The 26,203-nt window shown below is 35.1% G+C and overlaps 1 protein-coding gene across 4 annotated transcripts in view; it reads right to left on the bottom strand.

Annotated features, from left to right (window-relative positions):
* SESTD1 (SEC14 and spectrin domain containing 1) overlaps positions 1-26,203 on the bottom strand; it is a 54,644-nt gene that overhangs the window by 13,785 nt on the left and 14,656 nt on the right. For 3 of the 4 annotated variants that reach the window (XM_027678446.1, XM_027678445.1, XM_027678447.1), the window contains 8 exons: positions 25,237-25,345; positions 21,828-21,918; positions 19,713-19,826; positions 10,126-10,239; positions 7,877-7,974; positions 7,465-7,520; positions 4,784-4,995; positions 1,025-1,147 (listed from right to left, as the gene is read on the bottom strand). In XM_027678446.1, the coding sequence (XP_027534247.1) occupies positions 1,025-1,147; positions 4,784-4,995; positions 7,465-7,520; positions 7,877-7,974; positions 10,126-10,239; positions 19,713-19,826; positions 21,828-21,918; positions 25,237-25,345 (917 nt within the window). The remainder of the gene's footprint in view (positions 1-1,024; positions 1,148-4,783; positions 4,996-7,464; positions 7,521-7,876; positions 7,975-10,125; positions 10,240-19,712; positions 19,827-21,827; positions 21,919-25,236; positions 25,346-26,203) is intronic. The other variant, XM_027678448.1, reaches the window with a different exon arrangement.

Raw genomic sequence — 26,203 nt, 5'->3', positions numbered from 1 at the left:
AAAGATACTGACATTTATTTTTGTCAATTAAGTAGGCAAGAGATTTTGTTTTTTTTTTTTTCCAATTAGGATTTTAACTGCAAGATGTTTTATACTTCAGAAGCTACTGGTTTTCAGAGTAGAACACTGCTTGAAGAGCTTAAAGGAACAATACAGAGGAGATGGGATTTACCTGATGAAACACAGACACCTACAGTATGCAGTGCTGCATCAAGCAAGGAAACCATACTCAGTAGAGATGGAGTCAATAGAACTAGTGTAGTCTAGGGCATAGTGTTTCTCAGACTAAAGGTTTGGGCTTGTTTTTTTTCTAAATTACATCAGAAAAATTATAACTCAGTGACTATTTTCTTTGCCATGACTAAAGGGAACTTAGGAAAAGTGGACATAATTGTCGATGTCTACATCAAGAGAAGTCAGAAAAGAGGAATGGTACTGTGAGCAACACTCCCTTTGGGAGCACTGAATATTTGTAACCTAATTAATCATCTGATGCAAAGACAAAATTCTACTGAACCTTAGGAATTATTCAAAATAGAAGCAAAGGCATCAAGTCAGTATAGATACACATAGCATCTTCAAGATTTCATTATGAACATAAAGTATATCTGACATCTTGATCAATGCAAGTGCTAAGCCAGTTTCAGCTACTCGTAAACGTAGTCTAAAAAAGACAAAAATATTAAGTTATTCATCTGAGAAGTACAGGATTTCTCAGACATTTTGGTAGAGAGGAAAAAGTAAATTTACTCATCCTACTGAACATGAAAATTTAAGAACTGCTGTAACATACTAAACCTAAGAAAAATCGCAGATAGAAATTAACATTTTTCTACAATGGAAAAGAAAATAAATAATACGCAAATAGAATGACCACATTAAGTTCTTAAACTGCTCAGATAATTTCCTCTGTAACCCATAACATTGTGTACTGCACAAAGTTCCTAGATCCTCATAACCAAAATACACTGCTCATAACTGCATGAATTATTTTGATACTTGAAAAGGGTATGGGAAATCTCACACTGTGCTGACTCTCAATCTCTTCATGTTTCTGTTGCAAAGCCTGTGAAGCTCTAATGGAATCACCTATTCCCCACTGGGTTCTTAGCTGTTCTGATCCAGGTCCTTCAAGCCAATTGACTACCTGTCAATAAGATAAAGATGACAAAAATAAAATAGCAAATCAATTATGTGAAAACTGATATAAACAGAATTTTTTAATATAAGCAGAAACAAAAAAAAGTATATGTTTATGAGAAAAACAGATATTTTTTAGATCTCTGGAAGTCTTGTAGAATCCATCCACATCCTCAAAAGTTTTAAGTAGAAACTACTTTTCATTAACTTTAGCCTGTCAGCTCCATGAAAACAGTGGCAACTAGGACAAGATTTTTTCATATACACACTTCTCATTTCATATCTCTGTCAATAAAAGAGCTCAAAACACCATTTACATGAAAATGGACCTCTTGAGTTCAAACAAGATTTTTTTTTACCCAAGTGATTACAATGCACAGCTGTATTCAACCTCACACCTGAGAACTTTCTCCTTATTTTGCTGAATATATTAACAGTCAAGTACATGATATATACTTATTCCAAAATTAAATTTACATGCGAACTTAGTATTTTATATAGTTATGTCTTTCTATTTGCTCTATTCAAATAACAGAAACCTGTTACAGAGTTTTAGTGGCCACATCTCATGGAATCTGTCTTTGCAAGGTCACAGCAATACAACTCTGGACTACAGTATTGGATTTCTTTTATTATTATTTTGAAACTATTTTGTTTGATGTAAGTGTTATTCAGAGCAAAACAGTATCTCAAATTTTGGGCTCCTTACACACATTTGAATAATCAGATATCTATGGAAAAATTTCATGATAATTTTTTAAATATCTGGAAAATAGAGACAGCTGCAATGAAACCTAACGCAGAAGTCACTGATAGAATCCTTGAAGTAAGGGAATACAGGAATACCTCCACATTCTGAACCTTAATAAAAAGGCACAGGAAGTCGGCTTCCTCCCCTCAATGTGACTTTTGTTTAAACATGGATGACAAAACAGCTTCACACAGATTTTCAGGAAATACAATACAATACACAATGTAACCCCATAAACATGAAGACAAATGAAACAGGGACTAATGAGACCATTTTTCTAGTGCTGTTAAAGTACAGTGCAACAGTAATCAAGAATGATCATCATCATTACAGACAGTCACTCAATTCACCCCATCTTTCAATCATTATGTAACTGTCTGCCCACCCCCCTGCCTGCCCCCTTTCAGAGCATATATTCTTTGCTCCAAAGGCATCTTGAGCTTTCCTCACTTTAATAATTTCTAGGACAAATTAAGACTACAGTTCTAGGATAATTTTGTTTAAAGAGAAACTTCCTGTTGTGCTCAGCACCTCTGCACAGCTGCTGCTGGTTAAATATGGAACTGACCTAGAAGTGAAGGCACTCAGATGTCCCCCTGTAAGGTCAGTGTGGCCTGGAAAACTTGCATATGGAAATGACAGTTCTCATGCAAGTCTGAAACAGTGTGCAAGGCTCCTGCTTAGCAGTGCCCTCTGTGACCAAGACCACCTCCCCATTTCAAGTTTTCAGCAACTACTGCATTGCCTCTGCAACTTTAGCTTAGGACACAGCTGTTCTTGTGACAGATGCTTGAACTGAGCAGAGAAGAGTTACTACGGGACATGCAGAAAGAAGTGATGTAATTTTTCATAAAATACATTTTTAAATGGTTAATGACTAGACTCCTGCAAGGCCTCACATTAATTTTAGTTAATTAAGGTTAGAAAAATAGTAACTAACACCTCTGCCTAAGGAGGGACAAAGCTATAATTTATCATAATATACAAAGTTGCTCCCAAGCAGTGTTTAGAAAAACTGCTCATCAGAGAACATCTGAAAATCATTGTTGTCTTTACACTGCAGAATGAAAGACAAAGGAAAGGGAAACAAAACTATTGAACAGAAGCAAGAGGGGTAATTAAAAAGAGAGGGTAGGATAGTGAAGGCACAAGGGAAGAGAGGCGGCTAATGATAAGAGGCTTTGAGACAGGAATAAGAACTAAGCAGGTCACAGTAGGCAGAAGCAGCAAATAGTGAAAATGAAACAGGAACACAAAAGCAAGCCACAAGTGGTAGCAATACAAGATGCTATACAAAGAATGAAATAGGATGTAACTATAAAGAACGCTAACAGAAAATCAAAACACTAAAGAAAAAAATAACAGCAACACCAGGGAAAAACTCTCTCTCTGTATACCCATTCTAACTGAAAATACTGCAAGCACGGTATATGACAACTTCTGTTTGTTGTGTCAAAATAAATTCCATGGCATTTTGCCTCTACTGGTTTCCTGCAGTACATCATTAGCTTCTTACTTTTAGCTTTTAACTCCTTCTGTTAGCCTGATTTTCTCCTGTAAACCAAAAGGAAACGAAATAATTTTCTAAATTTAGTAAGTTTTTCCCAAATATTTGTATGCCACTTAGAAAGCTTTTAAATGCACTTTATAAAACTCATTAGTTTTCCTGTGTACTGAGACTCAGTTCACCCGCCATGTAACATCCGTAGCGTACACAGAGCAAACAGTAACTATTTCTACTACAAATATTGCAAAATGAGGCCGTCATGATAAACAAGTCTATTTAAATGCATTAACAATGTCAGTTAGCCAAAATATGTTATAAATCAGCCATCGCAACTTTAACACAGCAAAAAAAAAATCTCACCTGATTATACCCACAACTATGCTGATATGTTCTATATAGGACTATTTTAATCTCTTCTATTTTTATTATTTCCAGCTCAACATACCAGCAGATGACATTTGCTTTTTAAATTTTTTTATAATAATCTGAATTACTACAAAATGAATATTATCTCCTCAGTAGATTTGTATTTTCACTGCTAGATAACACAAAATTAACTAGGTTTTATTTATACCCATATCTGAAACGATGTGAAGTGGAAGTACTTGACTTGCACTCCTCATGCCTTAGAAATGCCAGGGTTGGAAGGTCAAAAGCAATATCTATTCCATTACATTTTGCATATTCAAACTACACAGAATCTTAAAAATACATAAATCTAATTTCAAGTGATAAACAGAAGAGGAATAAATTAATTCCATTTCCTTGATTTTCTCTACTGAGATGATGTTGAAAGTGCTAATTACATGCCTGTTTCCTAAGGACCAAACCAATTCATTATGACCTTTAATACAGAATTGATTAGGAAGTTCATATTCATTCTTGTGAGGGTATCCTTGAAATACAGAGTATAAGCACTTTAACTTAGGTTAAACTACAAAATATTAGACAAATTAAGGAATAAATAATAGCTTATGTTCAGTAACAGGAACTTGAAATGACATAGGCAGGGGAAGGTTTTCAACTCTCAAGCAAAATTCCAGTCACACTCGTAACGTTCCTCTCTTTGCCAACAGGTCAAGCATTTGCCCCTCCAACAATGCAGCCACACACTGCCACAGCATGCAGCAAAGGGACAACATGAAGGTTCTTCAGCACAATGGCAAGAGAGCACATTTAAAATAACCTCCACATATGACAACAGCCTTGGGAAAGTCACTGTGGTAGCCACAATGTAAAGCATTGAGTAAAACTAGCACACTAACATTTGAGGAGTGAAGGGAGGCACTAAGGGTTCACCTCTAATTTTTAGTTTCACAGGAAACAGTCTGTGACTTGAGCTCAAATCTCCACCTCACAGTATTCAAGAACAACTCCAAGCTTACCTGCATTACCTTCTGCTGAATCTCCTCCAGCTGTGTGCGCTTGCTTCGTTGTCTGCAAACTTCCTGGTAGCGGGTATATTGCTCTCTGAGTGAGTCTAACAGCTTCATGACCTGTGGCTGAGCAAGGAGCTCATCATCCATTGGAGACCAGGAGACCCCTCCATCTGAACCATTGAATCGACGCTGTTGTAACTCAGATAGCAACTCATGACCTTTAAGAACACGTAATGATGTGATTAATTCAGATTCAAACCCACCCCCCCCAAAATTAGTAGTAAGCATGCCTGCTTGTAAACCATCCAACAGTACATTTTTGCAGCTAACGATCTTTCATGCATTGGGCACATTTAATGATACAATTTTCATGCAGAACTCTGGTCACAGTTTGTGGGGCTGTATCAGTCATAAAGTAGAAGAAAAGAAAGGTGGTATATTTTAAATATATAAAAGAGATACTGTGATACATGCAAATTGACAATAGCATTGATTAATGTAAAGAAACAATTGTAAGCACATTCCAGAATCTTAAACAACTCTAAGTATTCTGATTCTTCAAAATGGTGAATAGCATCTGAAGTATTTCTCTCAAACAATTTATGTTCTTATATTAAATGAATGCTCTAGAAGCACTGAAAATCTGACCATATAATTTCTCTGTTGTCTTTCAGGATTTTCATAGCAAGTACAACACTTTCATAGAAAGTGTGGAGCTGAATACTATTTTTCTCAATATTTTGCTCTTACTTCTCTCACCTTTTTCTTTGTGCTCTTAAGCACCATATCAGGGTACAGGCTCCCTACACTGCAATGACTTTCATATATGCAAAAATAGTATATTTTGACTATTTAATCCTCTACTTAAACTGTTTGAAGAATGTTCTTTTTAAGTTATGATAAAAGTTTTCAGGATGTAAACACCATACTACCAGTAAACCCAGATCATCAATTTGTTCCTCAAGAGCTCAATGAACAAGTTAAAATAAATCAGTGTTTGGTCACTAAAGGTATGTTGGTGTGAAAGTGTGCCAATTCAAGATCATCAGTTCTGCACATCTTAAAATGCTAACATGCCAGTTCACTAAAAGAAAAAAATTACCACTTGAGTAATTGTAATACCTCAAGGAAAATGCAGAAGCATAAGACTCTAAATTCAACTGGTATTATTTAAACAATCAAAATGCCAAAAGCTTTGGCGATTGCAGCAAACAAGTTTAAATTACTCAGCATATATTACTGCGAAATGAAAATGTTTTAAGAATTCAAATACATTTTGCCATACTATAGAAACAAACATCTTGGATTTCATCCTTTATAATACTACACAGATAGCTGCAGAGCAAACAGACTTAAAGGCTTTTACAAGATATTACAGTTCTATTGGGATAATTTTGAAATTGTATTGTTTCAGCAGTAAAGGATTACCATTTTTCAAGGTAAAAATGTTTTTTTAAACTAAATTCTTATCAAATTCTAAGAACTATATATGTGGATTTGGAACTTGTGAAAGGAACAGTACTTGTAATTATGGAAAACAGAAGCCTTTTATCTAAACCCTCAGTTTGTTCGTATTTATCCTTAGGAGATCAAAATGTTTAACTGGGGAGGGTTGAATTTTTTTTCCACCCCTCAAAATTTCAATACAGTGAGTCTAACAGAGAAAGCTTGCGTCTTAGGAACTTCCATGATTTAATGGAAGTTATGAAACTTAGTAGCTAAAAAAAAAAGTTCATTATGCCATAATTAAGAAAACAGAGAATGCATATAAACTAATGGGCTCAGGAGCCATCTGTTTACACGAAATTGAAGTGTTGTTTGGTCCAAAAATCTTACCATTAGACAAGGACACACAATTAGGCTAAAATCCAGTGACAGTGTCTACAGACAGTTCATATTTTTAAAAACTTCAAAGACCAGAGTAAGAAACTACTGTTTCACCTTTTAAGTCAAAACAATATTATCCCACTTTTAATAAATTTTTCATAGAGGGGGCAACATAAAGCCAGTAGTTCTCTATGACAAATGCTACATGTGATCCACACATTAGTTTATAGGAGACTATAAGGTAAGAATTCTGAAACTCAGACTCCGATCACCACCTTAAATTTATGCTTTCTTATTCCAAAAAGGCACTGATTTAAAAACAAATTTCTAGTCTAAATCGAGTCTATTATACTTCATTGTCAATAGGAAATTCACCCTAAAAACAACATTTAATGCTGAATGAAGAGTCTAAGCAGCAAAAAGTCAGTATGTTGACTGTATGCTTCACTTTTCTGACTGATGATCAGTTCAGAACTAGACTGATGTAAATTGTTAGAATTGTGCAGGAAAATGCAATCTGTACTGTAACCATTTGGTGGCTACTTAGACAGATTCATTCTATAAGGCAAACATATTGACATCATCTAGATACAAAGCATTCTCAAAATTAAACATTAGTTATGGTAATATTGTAAAGATGTTAGTAGGATTGTAAAAATATGTATTTAAAAAGACACATTTGGACTTCTTCCATTTCTTAGCATCACCTTTTTTTAACCCAAAGATTACATTAAAGGATAAGCTTGTCACATTTGAAGACGGCTAAGATAATTATTGTGCCCTCTGTGCTTTCATTTGGGGCTTAAAATGAATTATGTCTCTTTACTGACCAACATTCTAGTTTTTTTGACTTACTATACCTGTCTGCAATACCGTCTCAGGATCAACTGACGGAAGGAAGTTCAAATCTATTGATCTTGAAAAAAGTAACAAACAAATTATTAAAATTTGTATTACAATAACACTAAAAACTTCAACTAAGGCTAGAACTACCTGATGGTGTTAAGAGATCAAGTTTCTTCCCTCACTCAGTGAAGTCCTCACTTTTTCAACTCATTGAATCAAAACAAAAGTGGAGCTGCATGTACTCACTAATCAAATGAGCATCCATCTACACAAAGACTCATGTATCTTGTTATCTATGTTATAAATGTTTAGAATTTCTTTACACATTTCAAAATATTTAAGGCATATAATATTTTCTGTATTACTTGGATTTCAAATGAAATTTTATAATCCAAAAGCGTTGATTTCAGAAAGTGAATCACACACCTCTCTCTCTCTTGTTGAGTTCCTTTATCACTTCCGTTGTTAATTAGAGCAAGTTCATCCAGTAAAGATGTTGATTCTTTCGTGAACTTTTCAAATACCTAAGTAGGAGGCAGGTATTAATTTAAGAAAATTTTAAGTGGCTGTATTGAAGGCATCAGTGCAAATTTATCCACTAGTTCTGTAAGTATACTTCAATTCCTACACAGTATAATTATTTCCCAACATTCAGATGGTAGGGTAGAAACCTAGTTTTGTTAAGGGAACAACTAAGAGCACTAAGATTCCTTAGGGAGATAGTGAATATAACAAAGGTGAAAAACATGAGATTTCTGCAAAGCCTGTAAGTTCTTATGGACATATTTATTCTACATCTTCATTTAATCCTTTAAGAATCAAGGCATGTTACACAAACATCTGACAGCTCACTTGAATGGATTAAAATTTTGTGAAGATTTCAGCTTCTAATCACTATTAAAATGGACTATATTGTAATGAATAAGTAAAGTAAAAAAAAAATGTATCATATCATATATAAATATTATATAGAAAGAAATACCCTCATCAGTTTCTTTGAACACAGGGGCTTCTGATTTCAGATAAGAAGGCCTGTGCAGTCAGACACTGGGTACTGTTCAGACAATTCCTATGTGCCTGACTTCTGAGGGTTGGTTTCAGCTTTGCTTTTTAACAAAACTGAGCATGATTGGGTGCCTTAAGTGACAAGCACAATAACTTCCAGGTCATTTTGGGGTTACTAAATTAATAATCAATAGCTTGCCAGTGAACCTTCCTTAACTTATCTAGGACTACTTAAAATTTCAGGAAAACCAAAAAGGATCTGAGATGGACAAGTCTTAAAAGCCAATTTATAAGAGTGGTTTATAAAATAAAATCTAAATTAATTTGCTAAAAAAGAAAAAAAATCCATAGCATGAACATGTATAAACAGTTGTAAACTACTTTTCAGCTGGTACCTTAAACAACCTTTCTGCCCACTTGTCTAGTTTCAGAATTCAGGAGTTGCAAGGATGAGATTCTTCATTAATATACAAAACAAGTGAAATAAGCCAAGAGAGGAGAGACAGGAGAAAGACATTTTCAGTTGTAGTCTGAACCAAACATAAAGCAAAAGTCCCAGAGATAGTGGAAGTACTGTTCTTATAAATTTTATGAGTGCAGGAATAGCTGAGTAGAAGCCAGATTTGTGTATATCAGACCAAAATGAAGGAGAGTGACAACATGAGATTTCCCTTCCTTCCCTTGTGTCCAGGTGTTCCCAATTTCAAGCATAGAAACAAACTGCCTTGCCCTAATCCACACACACATAAAGCCCATGCAAAGGCCAGTAGAAAAAAACCCACACATCAAGTAGATGATGCTTTCTCTGCCGTGGGTGAGAACACACAATTCACTAAGATTCAGCAAAACAGAAACAAAAGTGGTGAAAGTCCTCAGACTTTGTGAAGGGGGGAGTACTGCTGTGAGACTGGCTGCAAGGTATGTTTGAAGGCCTTAGGTAGTTGCAGTTGCAACACACTGTGGTGTATTCCTTGTCCAGGATCCCACCTGGAGATCCCAGACGAAGACACACATTTTAAGAACAGATTACATGGGAAAGGAACACACTGTTTCATTGGAAATTAAATATTGTTTTGAAAATTCTATTTAAGTAACTGAAAAGCAAGTATCCATGAAAAAAGAGTTTAAAAAGATTCTGGAGAGCTATGCACACCAACAGTTGCTTAAACAATTTGTGTCTATTAATGATTTAAGGGTGTAGTTGCTCACAGACATTTACTGCACCTCTATGTACTGGGGAAGCTGCACTGACAGAGGTTTTTGTGTAAGAGTTTAAAACCTAGCTCTTAGTCCACAGGAGCCAAGAACTACGAGATAACCTTGGAGGATATGCAGACTCCAAGTATTTTCTCTTTGTTTTGGTCTTCTCCTACAGCAGGCAATTTCCCTTTGTAGCAACTATACCATACAGTCAGGCTCTTCTAGAGTTAGTATAAGAGAGCTTCATTAAGGAACTTGTTGGTTCAACAAATTGATTAATTTAGCTTTATCATCCCTTGATGACCAGTGTTAGTTATCACAAGACTATTCATGTTAATGAACTGCACTACTACACATATGCCAATTTCTTGCACACTTAGTAGTTCCTACACAAATAAAAATTTCATGGCTCAAGAATAAGCCATTAAAAAAAACCCCAAATAACAAACCCCAAAACACAGATAACTAACCAGCCTCTTATTCAACCAGTCCATGTGATCGTAGGTGAGAGTTCCTCCAAAATCTTCTGTTAGTTGGCATGGTTCTATATATCGTGTCAGCTTGTTAGCCGATACTAAAATAACCTGCAACAATGAAATAGGTAACTTGTAAGTAATGCTTATATTTTCCTTAAGTATCTGAGAAGTTGGGTTAAGTATGTCTAGAGATACTGAGCAGATCTTTCTGTGATTCAGAGAAAGTGACCAAAATTTTTACTGTTAAATGCGTAAATGAAATATGGCTGGTGGCAGTTAACTTGGGCCTAACTCACAGGTAATTCTCATATGCAGTGTATATCTCATGCATAATCCTGTAAGAGCATCATCTCCACCACCTTGTCTATTTACAGTAGGAAAAAGAAATGTGTTTCCTGGATATCTGTTTTTCTGGTGGGAACTAATGCTTCACGATTAAGTCATACACCATGCAATCCATTTTTAGTGAATATAGTAGCAGGCTATCATCCCGCAAAGCACTTAGTATTTTTATCAATCTCTTGCAATATTTTCAATTCCAGAGGTAAGTTTGTGCCATAAAAGTGCCTGTGTTTACTGAGCAAATATGCTCAGCAAAAGTTGTATCAACCATACTCTTTCCATAAGTAGTCAAAAATTCAAATCTTAGTATGCTTAAAAGCTCGAGTCATTCACCCAGGAGACAAATCTAGCTCACCAACTACATCAGGAAATACAGCAAAACATAGGTCCACTGCTAGTCAGAAGACCAAATTCTTGCATTAATTTCTGCATTCTAAAGGCTCCTGGCTGAGGAGCCTTATTCATATAAACTCAAACGAAAAGTTGGCAGCACAGGTTGTTTCGATGTATAATGTGCTAAGCCTTGAAAACCTGTGGAAAAAAAACCAATCTCTTTGTGGAAGCAGACATATTAGCAATATATACCCAGAAAGCAAAAAAAAAAAAAAAAGGAAAGAAAATTTTGATAACCCATCAGATCATTCACATATTCTTGCAGAAGACAAGAATATGTGGTAAGAGCCAACTGGAAAGAGCCTTCTATTCCAGCTCCATGTTCCTGCAGACATTGAAACTAAAGAATTCAGAGTAGTTCCAAACAAATGGTCTATTATTGTACAGGAAAATCTTTCAGCAACATCCAAACATATCTATTGTCGTGTACTCTTAATGGTACATAGCTGCTGTAAATGGAATTAGCCTGCAGTCTCTTTAAGTAATGCCACCAACCTGCCCAAAACCCAGATGACTCTAGGTCCAAGAAAGAAGAATAAAAAAAAAAAGAAGACCTTTGTTCTTTTGGCACACATTTATATTTTAGGTAATTGTTTACATTCTCTTTCATCTTCATGAGTTCATTAAAAAAAGAAGAAAATTAATTTTGGTATGGAACTGAAGTAAATACGGCAGCTAGTCTAAAAAAAAAAAATAGCTCAAAAAAAATGGAGAGACTGCATTGAGACCACTTATTTCTAATTTTAATTGAGATCCTTCAGGAAGGAGAGTGGGCAAGGACTATGCTTTGTAAACTTGTACCAGGGAGACTTTCTTTTAAAAAAAATTTCTCTAGCAAAGCAAAACCTGCATGAAAAAATAATTTAGCAGTATGAGAAAATAATCCTCTGACAAAAGAACCCACTCAAAAATGAGATTTGGTCAAAACCAAATTTCTTTTGCACCTTATTACAAAAATCGGGAAAAAGAAAAACTTCCACCTCATTAATAAGCCTTGTTTTAACTTAAGACATTACTTCAAAACCCATTCATTCTCTAGGTTTCTTTTTTTTAAACTGTTTCTTTTTTTAAACTGTTCATTGACTGTTCACCAGGCTAACTGCAAAAATCCTATCTGAAGACGTTCCAAAAAGTAAATAAATATTTGAATTTTTAACTAGGTGGTGACAGAAGGGAAGGGTCCTGAACAGAATTTAGCTCTTGCTCTAGACCTAGACTGGTGGCAGTGCTAATTTAACATCCTTAATATGCTTTACATTAGTAAATTAGCTTTGATATTTTCTAGATGTCAGAAGTGCAATTTGCTTCCCTGAAGCTTCTGAAATAATGTTTTAATCAGCTACTACAGGTTAATATTCCATAAGGACACAGACCAATAGCCAAAGAAAACAAAAATGTTGAAAAATGGTAGATGAGATGTGCATGATGAAGAGACACTTCTTTTCAAAATCCAATAACAGTAATTGTCTTTGATCTTTTGTGAAAATAAATGTGAAATTATCACATCCTGAAAAGAATTTTCCCTTATGAACTAGCATTCCACCTTTGCCTTTGAATGTCACAGTTCAACACACGTCATTTACAGTTGTTAAAAGTAGAAATAACCCCCTGTTTGCTTGCAACTGAAATGATTTTTTGTTTTTTGGTTTTTTTTCCGAAGTCATTTTACTATGTTGACTTCAGAAAAAGAAAAAAATCTTCTTAATCCAAAGTAAAAGTCTTTAGACAGCAGATTATAGTTGGATGTTAAAATGAACAGCTTAAACTTCCCAAGGGCAAAACAAACAGATGGTAAAACAGAAAAAAAAAGTCTAATTTATTGAATCCTTAAATCTTTGCTTCCCTTCCCACTCGATCCACCCACTTCCAACAACAGTTACAGCTAATAAAGCTGACAGTGGTAGTAGGTTTCAAACATGTCCTTTTTGCTACCGCCAAAACCAGCCATAGAATCATCATCTGCACTGAGTTCTTTTTAAAACCTGGAAGGGTGGTAAAGCTCTCTTCCTTACTCTACTCGTAAAACATTGGCCTGCTAAAACATTGTGAAAGCCTTTGCAGAAATAACTCAAAACAGTGCTTCAGGAAAAGTAGAAGTGCTATATTTTTTAATAAAATCAAAAAACCTTTTTAAGAACTGCCAAATAAAAAAAAAGCACCCAAACAAACAAAAAAAACAAACAAAAAACAAAACAAAACAACCAAAACCAAAAGCCTGTACTACGAAGTCTTGTGCCTTAACTGCAAAATTCTATAGCTTATGAGTGAAAATATATGATTTTGACCCATGCAACATGTATCTTTTGTAATAAAAGTGCTTCAAATACTGTTTGCAGAAAGCTGACCTCTCTCTCTACATCATTTGCTGTTTCCTGCAATTATTTTCATTGATCATCTACAAGGAGAAAGAGACAGACGTTAAGATGAGAGAGGAATTCTGGATATTCAATAGGAAATGTAAAAGTGCCCCAAAATGTTAAATACATCCATCTGAACTTTCTTTCTTGAGGGAAGTAATGAAAGAACTCTTTAATTCAAATGTCACAGAGCTATCTGAAGACAGGGTGCTGTAAAACTTCAGTAACAAGGGGCTTTTTTTTAAGTGTGTAATATCAGAGCAGCCACACTACTGAATCAAAAAAGGAGCAGTTACTTTCCAAAAGAGAACACATGTCCCCTAAGAATACAAAATTTGAACAACTGAAATCTAAGCATATGATCATCTGAGCTAAGTAAATATCTGCATTTATCTTCACAGCTTGGTATCAATAGTAATACAGTCCACTTCTGGGATAAAAAAATTGGATAGTAATGTTCTACATCTATTATTAGAGCAAAATTTTTATACTTGGAAATAGGTACAACTACTCTGTAAGGGGACTAAATCCTATTTGTAATCTCAGGAGTCAGGTCTTAAAAATCAGATTTGGTTTAAAAGAGTAAATGGTGTTATCATTTAGGAAAACCCCATTACAATTAACTGGCATTAACACTGTAAACCTAAAAATACATTCAATTTCCCAGAACAAAAAAAGGCAGTCCTGGCAAAATAATTTATGAGAACAGAGAAAATAATGCATTACATCCACATATCTATATGGTGCATAATTTGTTGGTCTGGGTTTTGTTTGGGGTTTTTTGTTCATTTTGGGTGGGGTTTTTTTATTTTTTTTTACATGTCAAGCAACCTAATATCCAACAACCAAAAAGTTTGATGATGTTCACAATACTTTCTAAAGAATTTAAGTTCATATAGACTGAATCCTAATTGTTTTATAAAGCACAATCAAATCAATATTTGGCTTTTTTTTTTTTTTGAAGGTTAGCTGTGCTTCTTCTCCAGCAAACTCATCTGCTGGAAAAACTTCAGTATAGCCTCAACTATTCTCCTAGTGATTTTGCAAGAATAACTACGGCACTCTAAGCAACCAAACATAGCTGCCCATATATCTACTCTGACAGTGATTCATTGACAGAGAACTGTAAAGTGAAGACTTCCTCTTCCTGAGGAGAATAATCCTATTTTTTGATGCTACATACTATTTCAACCCATTTTTGAACGACTTTTTGATTAAAAACTGAGTAGCTTAAGGTGTTATTTGTTAATATGGAACACTAATTTAAACAAAGATCATTTTCTTTAATTTTACACCAAGAAACACAAATATCATGGAAATCTGGCCTACTAGAAACCCAAGAGCAGCTAGCAGAATCTAGATCAACAGAAGACAAACTGTCAACTCCACTCCCAGTCACTGCCTCCTTCACTCATGGTTTTTACCCACTCATTCACCTTTCCCTCCAGGGCTCATGATAATCAGCACATTGTCCTTTTTCCATCACAGAGAAGAGAAAATAGGCACAGATCCTGGTATTTTCCAACACACCCTTTTTTAGGACTGAATTCAGAGCATGATGTAAACGCAGGCTTACGGGCTCCAGCTCCAGAGACAATTCCCTTATTTGGCCCAGGTTTCTAAAAGAAAGGACCCATTGCCTCCAGCAGCAACAAAGATACATGCAGATGAAAAGAGAAATGCAGTTAAACATAATTTTGATAGAAGACTGGAACTCCTATATGCACTTTTGGGAAAGTCCACAAAAGCTACAAATTTTGTTGCCTCAATCTTAAAACACTATACTGAAAATGGAAAAAAATTAGGTACAACCTACAAAGTGTTATTCATTCTTCATTCTGTGGACCAATACTATGTTTATTAGCATTATTCTTAAAAGGTAAATTAGAGACCTGAGATTTTCCAGAGCAGATTCTGCAGATAACTATCATAAGAAATTTCTGACACTATTACTAGACAATTAAGAGTTGTCAGCTGCTACAGTGCAGGTGTGAAGCATTTAGAACTGCTCAGACTTTGGATTTCAGGACTATGAGGATGCTTTTGCTATAAACTCCATTTTTTTCAACTAAATCCCAGTAATCTACCACCTGGTTTTCCTTTTCTCTCTCTTTTTTTTTTTTTTTAATTCCCTTGATTTCTTATCTCCCAATCCTAAGTGAACTTTTAAGATTTTTTCCATGATTTCCACAAGGATAAGGACAGCAAGCACACTTCCTTCCTCCCTGCTCTCGACAAACTGATTTTCAAAGTACTAATCTAATACCTAAATCAGGCTCAGAGACTATTTTTCCTCCAGGTTCCTTAAATGAACGGCACACACAAAATAACCCCACCAGTTTGTCGGTAATTTTTGAATTGTGTACAAATTTGTACATTTCATCAATTTGTATGGTATGTTTTTTCTTCCAGTTATGCTAATTGTCTTCATATGAAAAGCTCATTATCAAATACAACACACTACAGCTACTAAAAGTGATTTGTTTCACATCACTATGCGGATACAATAAAAAAGCAAAAAGCAACACCTCTGAACTCTCCAAAACACAGAAATTTTTATACTAAAATCCTGTTCTTCAATCTTTTAAAACATTAACAGTATTAAGTATTGCAGTGTAATATATGCAACATTTCAGCTGAAAGATAGCCTTGTAGCAATTAAGACAACTCTCCTGTTATGTTGCATGGCACAGGACCAGATAAAACTGCTTCAATTAACAAACACATGAACTGGTTGCTAATAAAGGAGGAATAAAGTTACAAAGAAAAATTCTGCTGGAAGACAAATGGGAATTGTCCTCAGGCAGGTCCAAAACCAACAGTAATACTAACCAGAAATAAGGACATGCACTTTTACTCAGCTGAATCAGCCCACCTCTTTGTACTTATCCACCCAGTAGCCCTTTTGATCTCAGTTCCCACACTGACTTTCAGTGCTTTGCAATCCATCATCACCACATCACACTCTGAAGCAGAGGATCCCTGCCTCTGAAGAGAAAGGAAAGCACTGTTTTTAATGGCTTCATAGGGCAGTATTAACCAAGATATTAAGAACAGATAAGGTTCTATAAGGAAATAGGAAGTAGATGTAATGCCCCATTAGAAATTAGAAATCACAGTTACACAGCATTTACTCCAAATAAAATGCGATTACACCCAAGTGAATAAAAAGATTTCATATTTTCATTTCAATTTTACATCATATTTATTTCACTGGTACAAAAGCAATTCTGGATTTTCCTAATAGTTATGCAAATCTGATCCGTGATCCGAAATACAAGTTGGGCTTTGCTTTGTTTTTACTGCCAGTAATACAAAATTATGCAGCTGTAGATTTGTGCATGAGTTAGAGCCTTCCACAGCCTTAGCAGTGTCTTATCTGCACTCCTATCCAAAAGGAAAGACATAGTACTCTCTCTAATATAAATATTATTTGGAGCACAGAGAAGGTGGGTCATTTTCGCTGAAACAGTTTTCCTGATTGCAACCAAGTAATGAATAACCAGGAGAATTAATGAATAGTGAAGAACAAAGGCTTGCCTAATACTAAGGGTGAGTTTTTGACATCTGGGAAAGCACGTGATTTTTCCTACTCTTCTCAGCTTTTCCTGTCCTTTAATGAAGAATGCCATTTAAGAATATGACTTACTGAACAGAAGGAAAACCAACCAACCAACATAAACCAACAAATTGCAAGATATAAGGAAAAGCCATGCACTAGGATGGTATCACATAGTCTCTTTAGAAATATCCATAGCAACTCTATACCAAGAGCTGCTCATGGTCCAACCTCAGCTAGATGAAAAGTTGATGGCAGCCCCTCATGCAAGCAAGCAGCCTCACCCTGTTTCAGAAGGGAAACTCAAGAGCAAACACCTATCAACCAAAATGAGAATTCAGCAATTACCTGTTATATTATACATACATATGTATATATATAATTCAAACATCTGACCTGCCCATGCATCAAGCCAAGACACAAGGAGGCATCAGGAAACAAATCTCAAGTTTTCCTCCTGCCTCCTGCCTACTTTTCTTGCAAGTAGTCAAACATATTTTGATACGTTTACACAACGTGCCTCTCCTACTTTAATTACATTCTTTTTTCTAAAACTTTAGAACTATTAATTAAAGAGAATCTTAGCTCAAAATTTCAAGTCAGACAGAAATGTTTACACTTCAGTAATAAAAAAAGAGTTTAGAAACAGAAACCAAGAGGTTTAGTTACATAACTCCAGTGGTCTATGCCAACAATGCCAACATGATCATTGGCACAGAACACACTTCATAAAATTACTAAGCTTGTTAAATTAAAGAATTATCATTTAATGACTGTTAGCCAAACCTCAAAGTCAAACAAAAAATCCATTTATTATTGCAGCCATGTAAAATTATCCCTGCTTTGTTAATATATTTTCTGTAGGTTTTCTGCTTATTTGTCTAGAAATGGATTCTAGCTGAGTCATTTTGAAGAAAAACCCAAGAAGAACATTCTAGAGGACTGACTTCCAAACTAGTAATACCATCATATATACACTAACAACTGATGTATAAAATTCTTTTACACCACAACTTCAAAGATTTCCTGAACTTGTCGAAGCACTATATTTACAGATGTGCACATGGGAAAACACAGCCTAAATCAGACAGTAGAGTCTTCCAAAGAGAAGGCTTTGCCATTACTACTGCTGCTCTCTAGAATGAGGCATTTTTTTACCTTATGTCTTGAAAGAATGTGTGTGAAACTGAATATTGCAAACTTAAGTCATTTTCTAAACAGCAGCTCTTAAATCATCTTTTTGACTACAGATGGTTAGTTCAGATGCTTTTTAAATTCTCATCTTGGATGTGGCTCCAAACAATAGGCTAGTTTACAGAAGTTGGGCACCACCACACTCATGTTTTTGATTAAAGAAGCTATGACTGGGCTGCTGCTACATGCCAAACTTCAAGATGGAAACAATCTACGATCACAACTCTTTGCCAGTCTTCTTAAGGAATTCAGGTGACAGGATAGACAGACATCTGTGAAACCCGAAGTGTTTAACTGTAATGGAAGTCACAATTATCATAATTGGAACCAGTAGCAAAATTTCAGGCACTTGACTATTTTTTTACTGAGTATCTTCCTGACTACAGACTTTCAAACACCTAAGTAGCTATTCAGAGATTCTTTGGACTGCTGTGCTGAACTCAGGCTACTTTCAAACCTGTCTCTAAAAAGGTACTCAAAAATAAAATATGGTCTTCATCTATAAAATAAACAACCTGAAGGCAAACATACACAATTTCTTTACTTGTAAGATTTATAAGCAGATTATAAAAAATGAAGTAATGTAATAAAAGGAATCTTGAGGTAAATAAATAAATGAATGAATGAATGAATGAATGAATTAATTAATTAATTAATTAATGTTTGGACACCTCATTGAAAAGAGGTACCTTACCCCTTACCCCATACTCCTTCAGAGCACTTTCACTTGCAGGAATTGTTTCCAAAAATGAAGCAACCTATTCTAGGTAAAGTCTGACACAAGACTTAAAGATAGAATTCACATGAATTAACAGAATTATATCTAGACGACAGAGAATTTCTTTTTATATTACTTAGCAGTTACAAAACTTTTCAGCTGCCACGTTCCAATTCTCATTTTCCCTGAACTAAGTGTTCTGCAGGAATATTCAAGAATGTTATAATCTCACCATCAGAAAGAATTACACAGCATTGGTCAAGATGCAAAATGCTTTTCTATGAAATTTTTCACAAAGAAAACCAAAAAAAGATGCTAAGAGTTTTGTTGTACAAAACAAGTAGATATTTTAGTATGTGGTGAGCAGAGCAAGTTTGTAGTTCAAAAAAGATTAGCACACAAAATTATTGGAAAGATTGATACTACAGATAATTCTCTAAAAAACAGGGAAAATTGAGGTTTCCATTAACCTCCACAACAGAGATAACAATGGAACTGCTAACAGTGTGTAGTCTCTCGTACATACTCTGCCTCACAACTAGAACAGTATCAGCTTAGATTTGTCAAACTGAAGGGACCTATAACCTTTGTTACTAATGTAAAAGAAGTCAAAAAATGAGAGATGCATGTAGTAGCAACAAGATATTTGTCAGAATTGTTACTACTGATATAGTGATACCATACAACATATATCTCCACAGTCCATTACAGAAATCATGAAAAATTTCACACTAAACCCTGTACAACCAGTTCTTACTCAAATCATCCACAATATGTATCAAACAGCTTTATACCACTGCTGAGCAAAGAATTAAATGGCACACATTTCTAATTTGAGACCTACTTCATTTAATACTCTTATTAAAGATGGAAGAAGTTAAAAAGTCAGAGTGGTTTGTTAAGGATATCCGCAAAGTATCTGGAATAGAACTAATTTAAAGACATCTTAATTGTCATCCAATTATACAGTATTCGAGAAACAGTAATTTTGACTGAAATAGACAAAAGCTCTACATACCTCAAAGCCAAGTCTATCTTTCTCTTTCCAAAAACAGAAATGTGTAACCTTCTTATCCCAAAATTCATCTGGCTTTACTACACAAACAAGTGACACCTCAGCTGGAACAACATTCTGTAAAACAAATGAAAAAATAAGTAACACATTCAAGATTATACCTTCATTTACCGCATTTACAGTTCATCATCAATTCAAGAACTTATAAACTGCAGATAAAAATTAAAGTAAGTCTGCTGCATCTACGTCACATATTGGCTCCATCCTGCTTTGTAGCAGATTGCACTGGATTTCGTAGCAAAACTGTGTCAGAACTGAAAAGAAAATATAACCTCTTTACTTTCAGTCCTGAGGACTGACCATTAGTCCATGTTATGTTAATTTGAAAAAACATGAATTATTGGCTAGGTTTAATTTAATTTATGGCATCTTATTAAAAAAAATTGTTATTAAACCCAAGGCTTTCCACAAATGTTATTTACCATGCAGAAGGAAATCATAATCATAATGTCGGAAAAAAATCGTATATGTTGTTACCACATGACATGTCAAGATTAGAGCCTATACTTCTCTAGTATGTATTGCTTAGACTAGAATGAAAGGGCTGAATATTGACATTTCAACATATTAATTCATTACAATATCACCAGTAAAACATTTCTCAGCCTAAACCAATAATTTCATCTACTAAGCTGATTTTATACTGTCACACTGAATGTATATCAAGAAACAAGGCACCAGCTATAGCAGGAAGAGTTAAGTAATCAGAGTAGTGATATAAAGGTGATACAATCCATGAGATTTCTCTTTAAATATTTTGGTTTATTTATAAAAATGTAATTAGAAAAGTGAAATACTTCCAGCAGAGAAATCAGCACCAAAACCAAAATTAATTCTTGCACCATTTCAATGAATTTGCAAAAATTATTTACAAGTAGAAAGTATTTTGAACACAGAAGTGTTTTGGGAAACTATGTATGTTGAAGCAGAGAGGAATCTCACGTGATCTGCACAGGTGATCAGTTTACATAGAAGAATGTTCTTTATTGTTTCCTTCTCAAACTAAAGATACAGATGTGGAACTTATGTTTCTGCAGGCTCCACACTGGCAGGATGTGTGCTGAAATCAGAGCGTGGGCAAATAGCATCCTTCCCACCATCTGCAGTTGCCACCAAATGTCACCACCTCACGCTGGCTGAAGCAAAATCTCAGTCAAGACCATAATCTGAATACAGTGGATTCAAATACTGTAACTCTATTAATAGGAAAGCCATCTTAGTCAGGAATAGGTGAAAGACACCTTGAAACAGACTTCAAAACCCAGAAGCAACAATGACCCAGCAGGACAAAAAAAATAAATTTGAAATTACTTGTGTTTGACACACTTTCTGAGGCATCACCTAGCTCTGAGGAAAACTGCTCTGATAAAGAGAAATCACTTGTGCAGTAAGAAAGCCAGTAGTTCAGGTGCTCTAAGGCATTAGGAGTGCTGTATCTTGCATGTTCTTTGACCACTGAGACCAGAAAATAACCTACACTGTTCAGCAGAAACAAGACTCTATTGTAAAACCACAGTTGTGAAGAGCTAAAATAATTTTTTTAAAGAATTTATTTAATTGGAAATTGTCACATTCTTTTTCTTCTCCTCCTTTTTGTAGCGTTCAGAACATAATTTGTGATTTGAACTGTTATGCACAACAAAATCAACTATATCCTATTGCAAGGGGAACCGGGTAGTACAGCATACTGCATCAGAACCTGCTCAGCTACATTATCAGTGTGAACTGCTGCCCTGCAGACATTTCTGCTGCTCAGAGCTGGCAATGCCAGGAGCATATTTCTGTATTTTTTTTTAACTAAATTTCTGTTTTAGAAAAAGGTCTACAATTGTGTGTTCTCAGCAATAAAGAATTTGTCTCTCACTTGAGTGAGCTGTATCGTCTGCTTTTCAGAATTTCTTCCTGCACAGAACTCCGTCACAGAACCACATTTGGTTATTTTAGAAGACTATAAAATATCTATATCTCAATGAAGAAATTACTGCCTCTACAATAGCACAGTTATCGGGTTCACATCTATAAAACTCAGTCAACTACGAATGTATAAAATTTATTTACCTGTAGCATCAACACAACTGTCTTTACCACGTTCCACTGAGACTTTCTGCCATCCACTATCACAGTGAATCCCCTAGCTTTACACTTCTCACTAAAAGAAGAAAAAAAATTAGAAAAACAAAATTCATGAACAAGTGTCTTATCACAATGACTTTGGATTTCAAGCCTCATGTAAAATACAACTACATAGTTTTTCCTTATAAAAATGCTGTCTTATAAACCTTAAGTCTACTCATTCATAAAATAACTTTGAATTTTAATGCTCCAGCATGTTAATAGAAACTGCAAATTACAACTTCCAGTAGCACTGAACTGTATTTCATAATACAAGTATTTCTTTAAACTTTAGCAACTCTGAAAAGGTTTCATAACCATAAACTTCAGAAAAGCCTCAGAAAACAGATCAATTTACAGTGTTGTATGGAAGACAAAGGGATATGAGTTTTCACAAGGTTACTTCTGAATTGACACAGATTTGAGGATAGAGCTACATATCACTTGATGCATATCCAAACAGGAAACCATCTAAACATGCTTAAATTTCTTTCCTGAACAAATGAACTAGGAATTGCAGTGCACAAAAAGCCTTTACAAGACAGAGGCTTTGCATACAGATCTACAAGAAAGAGCATTTTAGACTGACACAATCTCTTTTCCTTCTAATAACATTTGAGTCTGTGTATACTGCAACAAAAAAAAACCACCAAAACAAAACAAAAAACCCAAACCAAACCAAAAAACACCACCTGCTGAAAACAGCTGCAAAGCCAAAAGTTCAAAGGTACTTCTGCTCAAACACCAAATGGGTTAAAACAGTGAAAACTTTCCTCACTCTTCTGTGCATTTCCACAAAAACCTTCCCAGCTCATTTCAAACTGAATCTGGCAGCAAGGTGCTCACAACAGCTGGACAATGTTCAATGGTGGCAGCAACCTCTGGATATCACCAACATCTGGGAAGTGTTACCTTCTCACAACCAGCACAGGAGCATCCGAAAGAGGACATGGAAGAGAGCTCGTGTTTTAGCATTAGTTACCACACAAGATATCATGCCCCAGGTTGAAATTTCTGTGTTTGGCAAAGTTATAAGTAACTAAAAAAAGGCACCTTATTGTCTATTTAGGAAAAAATAATTACAAAGTTGGCTGCCAGTCCATGAATGCTTTTGGTTTTAAGGAACCTCTAAGACAACACCCAAGATTTTTCTGGAAGCAGTCTGAACATTCAGGCTTCATGACTGTAATGTTTAATCAGAATCAACTCAAAAGGCACATTAACACTGCTTTTAAGAACAAGATGAATAGTGTTACTACAGCATCGTGACTTCCTTAGGCTCACTGGAATCTAGCAGTATTAGCATCTGCTCTTCTCTACTACTAAACCTATTAAAAAACCCTAGAAATCAACAAAACATACAACCAGCCACATTCAGAAGTGAGCTACCACTTTTGAAAAGTTCAGCCAATACAAACATAAATGTCTGTATGCAAGTTAGAATAATAAAAACAAAAAAAAGGCTTGGTGATTTGAGCCACAATACAGAGGATACAACAAAGGAAGCAAACTTTGGTAGACATAGACAACAGCATAACATTGCCACTTTTGTTCTTCTTCAGTTCTAAAGAGGACACTTCAGAATCTGAGAATTTTAAAATAGCATCAAAGAAAGGCATAGAAGTAGACTTCAACACCAGGAATAAGTTGTCTGAAGTTTCAGAATGGCTTTACACACACGCTCCAAAGAAATTCTTCCCACGACAGTTTAAGCAGTTACGCTCCTCAAATTTTGGATGCAGCCAGCCATCAACACCAGAACACAGATCTCAAACCAGTTACAGTTACAATGTACATCACACACAACTGAATTAAAAGGTTACCTTACACATAGAACTTGGGGGAAAAAGTAGCATTAATGTTTCCTGGACGGCTATCTGAACTTGGGGCAACATCCCTCCTTCACCCCTCCTTTTTTCAAACATGGTTCTTTCCAGAACAAAAAAGGCAAGTGCTTGGGCCAAAAGGTTTGCATTTCCCATTGAAGAACAACATGCAAACCAAAACAATGACTTTTCCATACTGCCACCATAAAAGGGAGGTCATTTTTTCCACAACTGACAAACAGAACGTTAAATGTGGGAACACTGACTTCATTTTCAAACAGATTTCCCAGTTTCTACTGAGTACAAAGAGTACTTTGGTTCAGTTTTTTAGACAGTTATTGTTACACTAATATATGTAAAGACATACATCAGGATGAGACTGTGGAATAATTAATGCTTACTAGAAGAAGAATGCCTACATCTGTTCCACAAATATGGCCAAGCCCTTAAGTCAATGAGATGACTTGTGTGGATGACCATTTGGTATTTTCATCACTTTACAAAAGACAACAAAGCTGCCTGAAAAACCCTAAAACTTCCACAACTAAAATATTGTGCAATATACCCACATACCTATTGATGTTTTTATTTTTAAGTAATCTAAATTTATTTTTTGCTTCGCTCTCACCAGTCAGAATTTTTTAAAGTCTTAAGTAAAAAAATCCTTTAATTGTGTTTTAAAACCATTTATAGATTACACTAAGCAAAGAACACTGAACAGTCTTTAGTTATGCCATTGTTGCTCTGTTTCCAGAAGAGAAATTTAAAGGGATACAAAAACAAGCATTTATCCAAGAGGTTTCTTTCCTTTTTAAATCAGTGGCACAAGAGAACAAAACAAAGTTATGATAAAGATCAATCTCTGGATCTTAAGAAAAAAAAGAAATGCAGGTAACTAAGCCAGGACCAAAACCTGTCTCTATAAGCTTGCAGTGTCACATGCACAGAACTTATTCAACAATGATTTTACAGAAAGGTATGATAACAGGGTACTCAAGTCGTCATTCAGCACATTTAAGCAGTATTTTAATTTTAAACATTTAAGTTGATCACTAACTTCAGTAAGACTGTGTATTTTTAGACAGTGCACACTGAAGCACTACAAGCTACAAAGATTAGGCACATAACAAAGAAAGAGGAGGAAGCTATTTTACTTTCAGCAATGTTACCTTTGCAAATTTAGGTGTTTGACTGGAATGGCTCATTAATTTACTTTGTAATTTAAGTGCATTGTCATTAAAAAGAAATTATGAAAGCTATCCCAAGAAAGGAGGATAGAAATACACAAGATAAAACAAACAAACAAAAAAGCCAGATGTACAGAATGAAAGGACAAAGGCAAGCCTTAGTACATATCTCTTAGCTCACCGGGATGTATATTTTTGATTCAGTCAGACAGCATCACATTCTAGACAAACATGTATGTAAAATTAATTTGGTATTGAAAAGCAAATGAAAATTTAAAAAAAATTAGAAAGATCCTGTCCACCACTGGAAGAAAAAGCAACTCTGAATGCCTTTTAAATCACCTTGGTATACTCAGAAGATAGTCCAGTGTGACACTCAGCTCATCCATACTTGTCTGTTCAAGGCATAATGGAATTGTCAGAATGAGGCCACTTCTTCTGTCCTTCCCTCCTATTTCAGAACGAGAAAGTAATTAGAAAGTTAATGTGATGACTTTAAGGTAAAATAAATACTTTTTAGTTAAGTAGTCTCAAAATACATCACAAAAACAATCCTTAAAGTTGCTGTGAAAATCTCAACTGACATTTCACCTCTCAGTTGTGGGGATTCATTCACCAGATTGATATTTAAGACATCACCAACACTTCAAAGCATAGCCCACATCCACAGCTGTCACAGTTTTTCATCTAATACTTTCAATATAAACAACACAAACCAAGTGTTCCAGAAGCATTATTTTTGTATCTCCAGATTATGTTGTTAAAAAGGATCTCCTAGACCTTCTACACTACCAGCCCATCAGAAACCCGGTCAGATTCCAAGGTGAACATGTACCCAAAAGCTCCAGCTGGAGCTCCTGGAAACACTGACAACACAAAGGAGGATTTTGTACCACACAGGCTGCCCATGGCAGGTACTCAAAATTGGTAATTCAGTCATCAAACACATAACTATTTCTAGACCTACTTACAAACAAGTAACAGTCATCTTTTTAAGGAAAAATAGTTCCAACCAGTTGCCTTAATCTTTGACATGCATTTCCAAACCTTTCTGGTAAAAGTTACACAAACAATATTGGCAACAGTAAGTTTTAATACATTATCCATTTTATTAAGGAAATAAAACAACCACAACACATTTAAGCACATGTAGGAGTCAGTTACTAAACAATCTTCTCCATAATTTAGAAAAGCTGTACAAAGATAACTATACTCACAGGTTTATTCGGGATGAAAAAGAAGGAAAGTAAATTTCCATAACCCAAGAAAGAACATCTTTATTCTCAAATTGTTAAATTCACATTGTTAA

The sequence above is a fragment of the Neopelma chrysocephalum genome, unplaced genomic scaffold, assembly GCF_003984885.1.
Source record: "Neopelma chrysocephalum unplaced genomic scaffold, ASM398488v2 Primary Assembly neopelma1_44, whole genome shotgun sequence".
NCBI classification, from domain to species: Eukaryota; Metazoa; Chordata; class Aves; order Passeriformes; family Pipridae; genus Neopelma; species Neopelma chrysocephalum.
The sequence above is the reverse complement of the archived record's forward strand: the minus strand, read 5'-3'. Positions and strand labels throughout refer to the sequence as shown.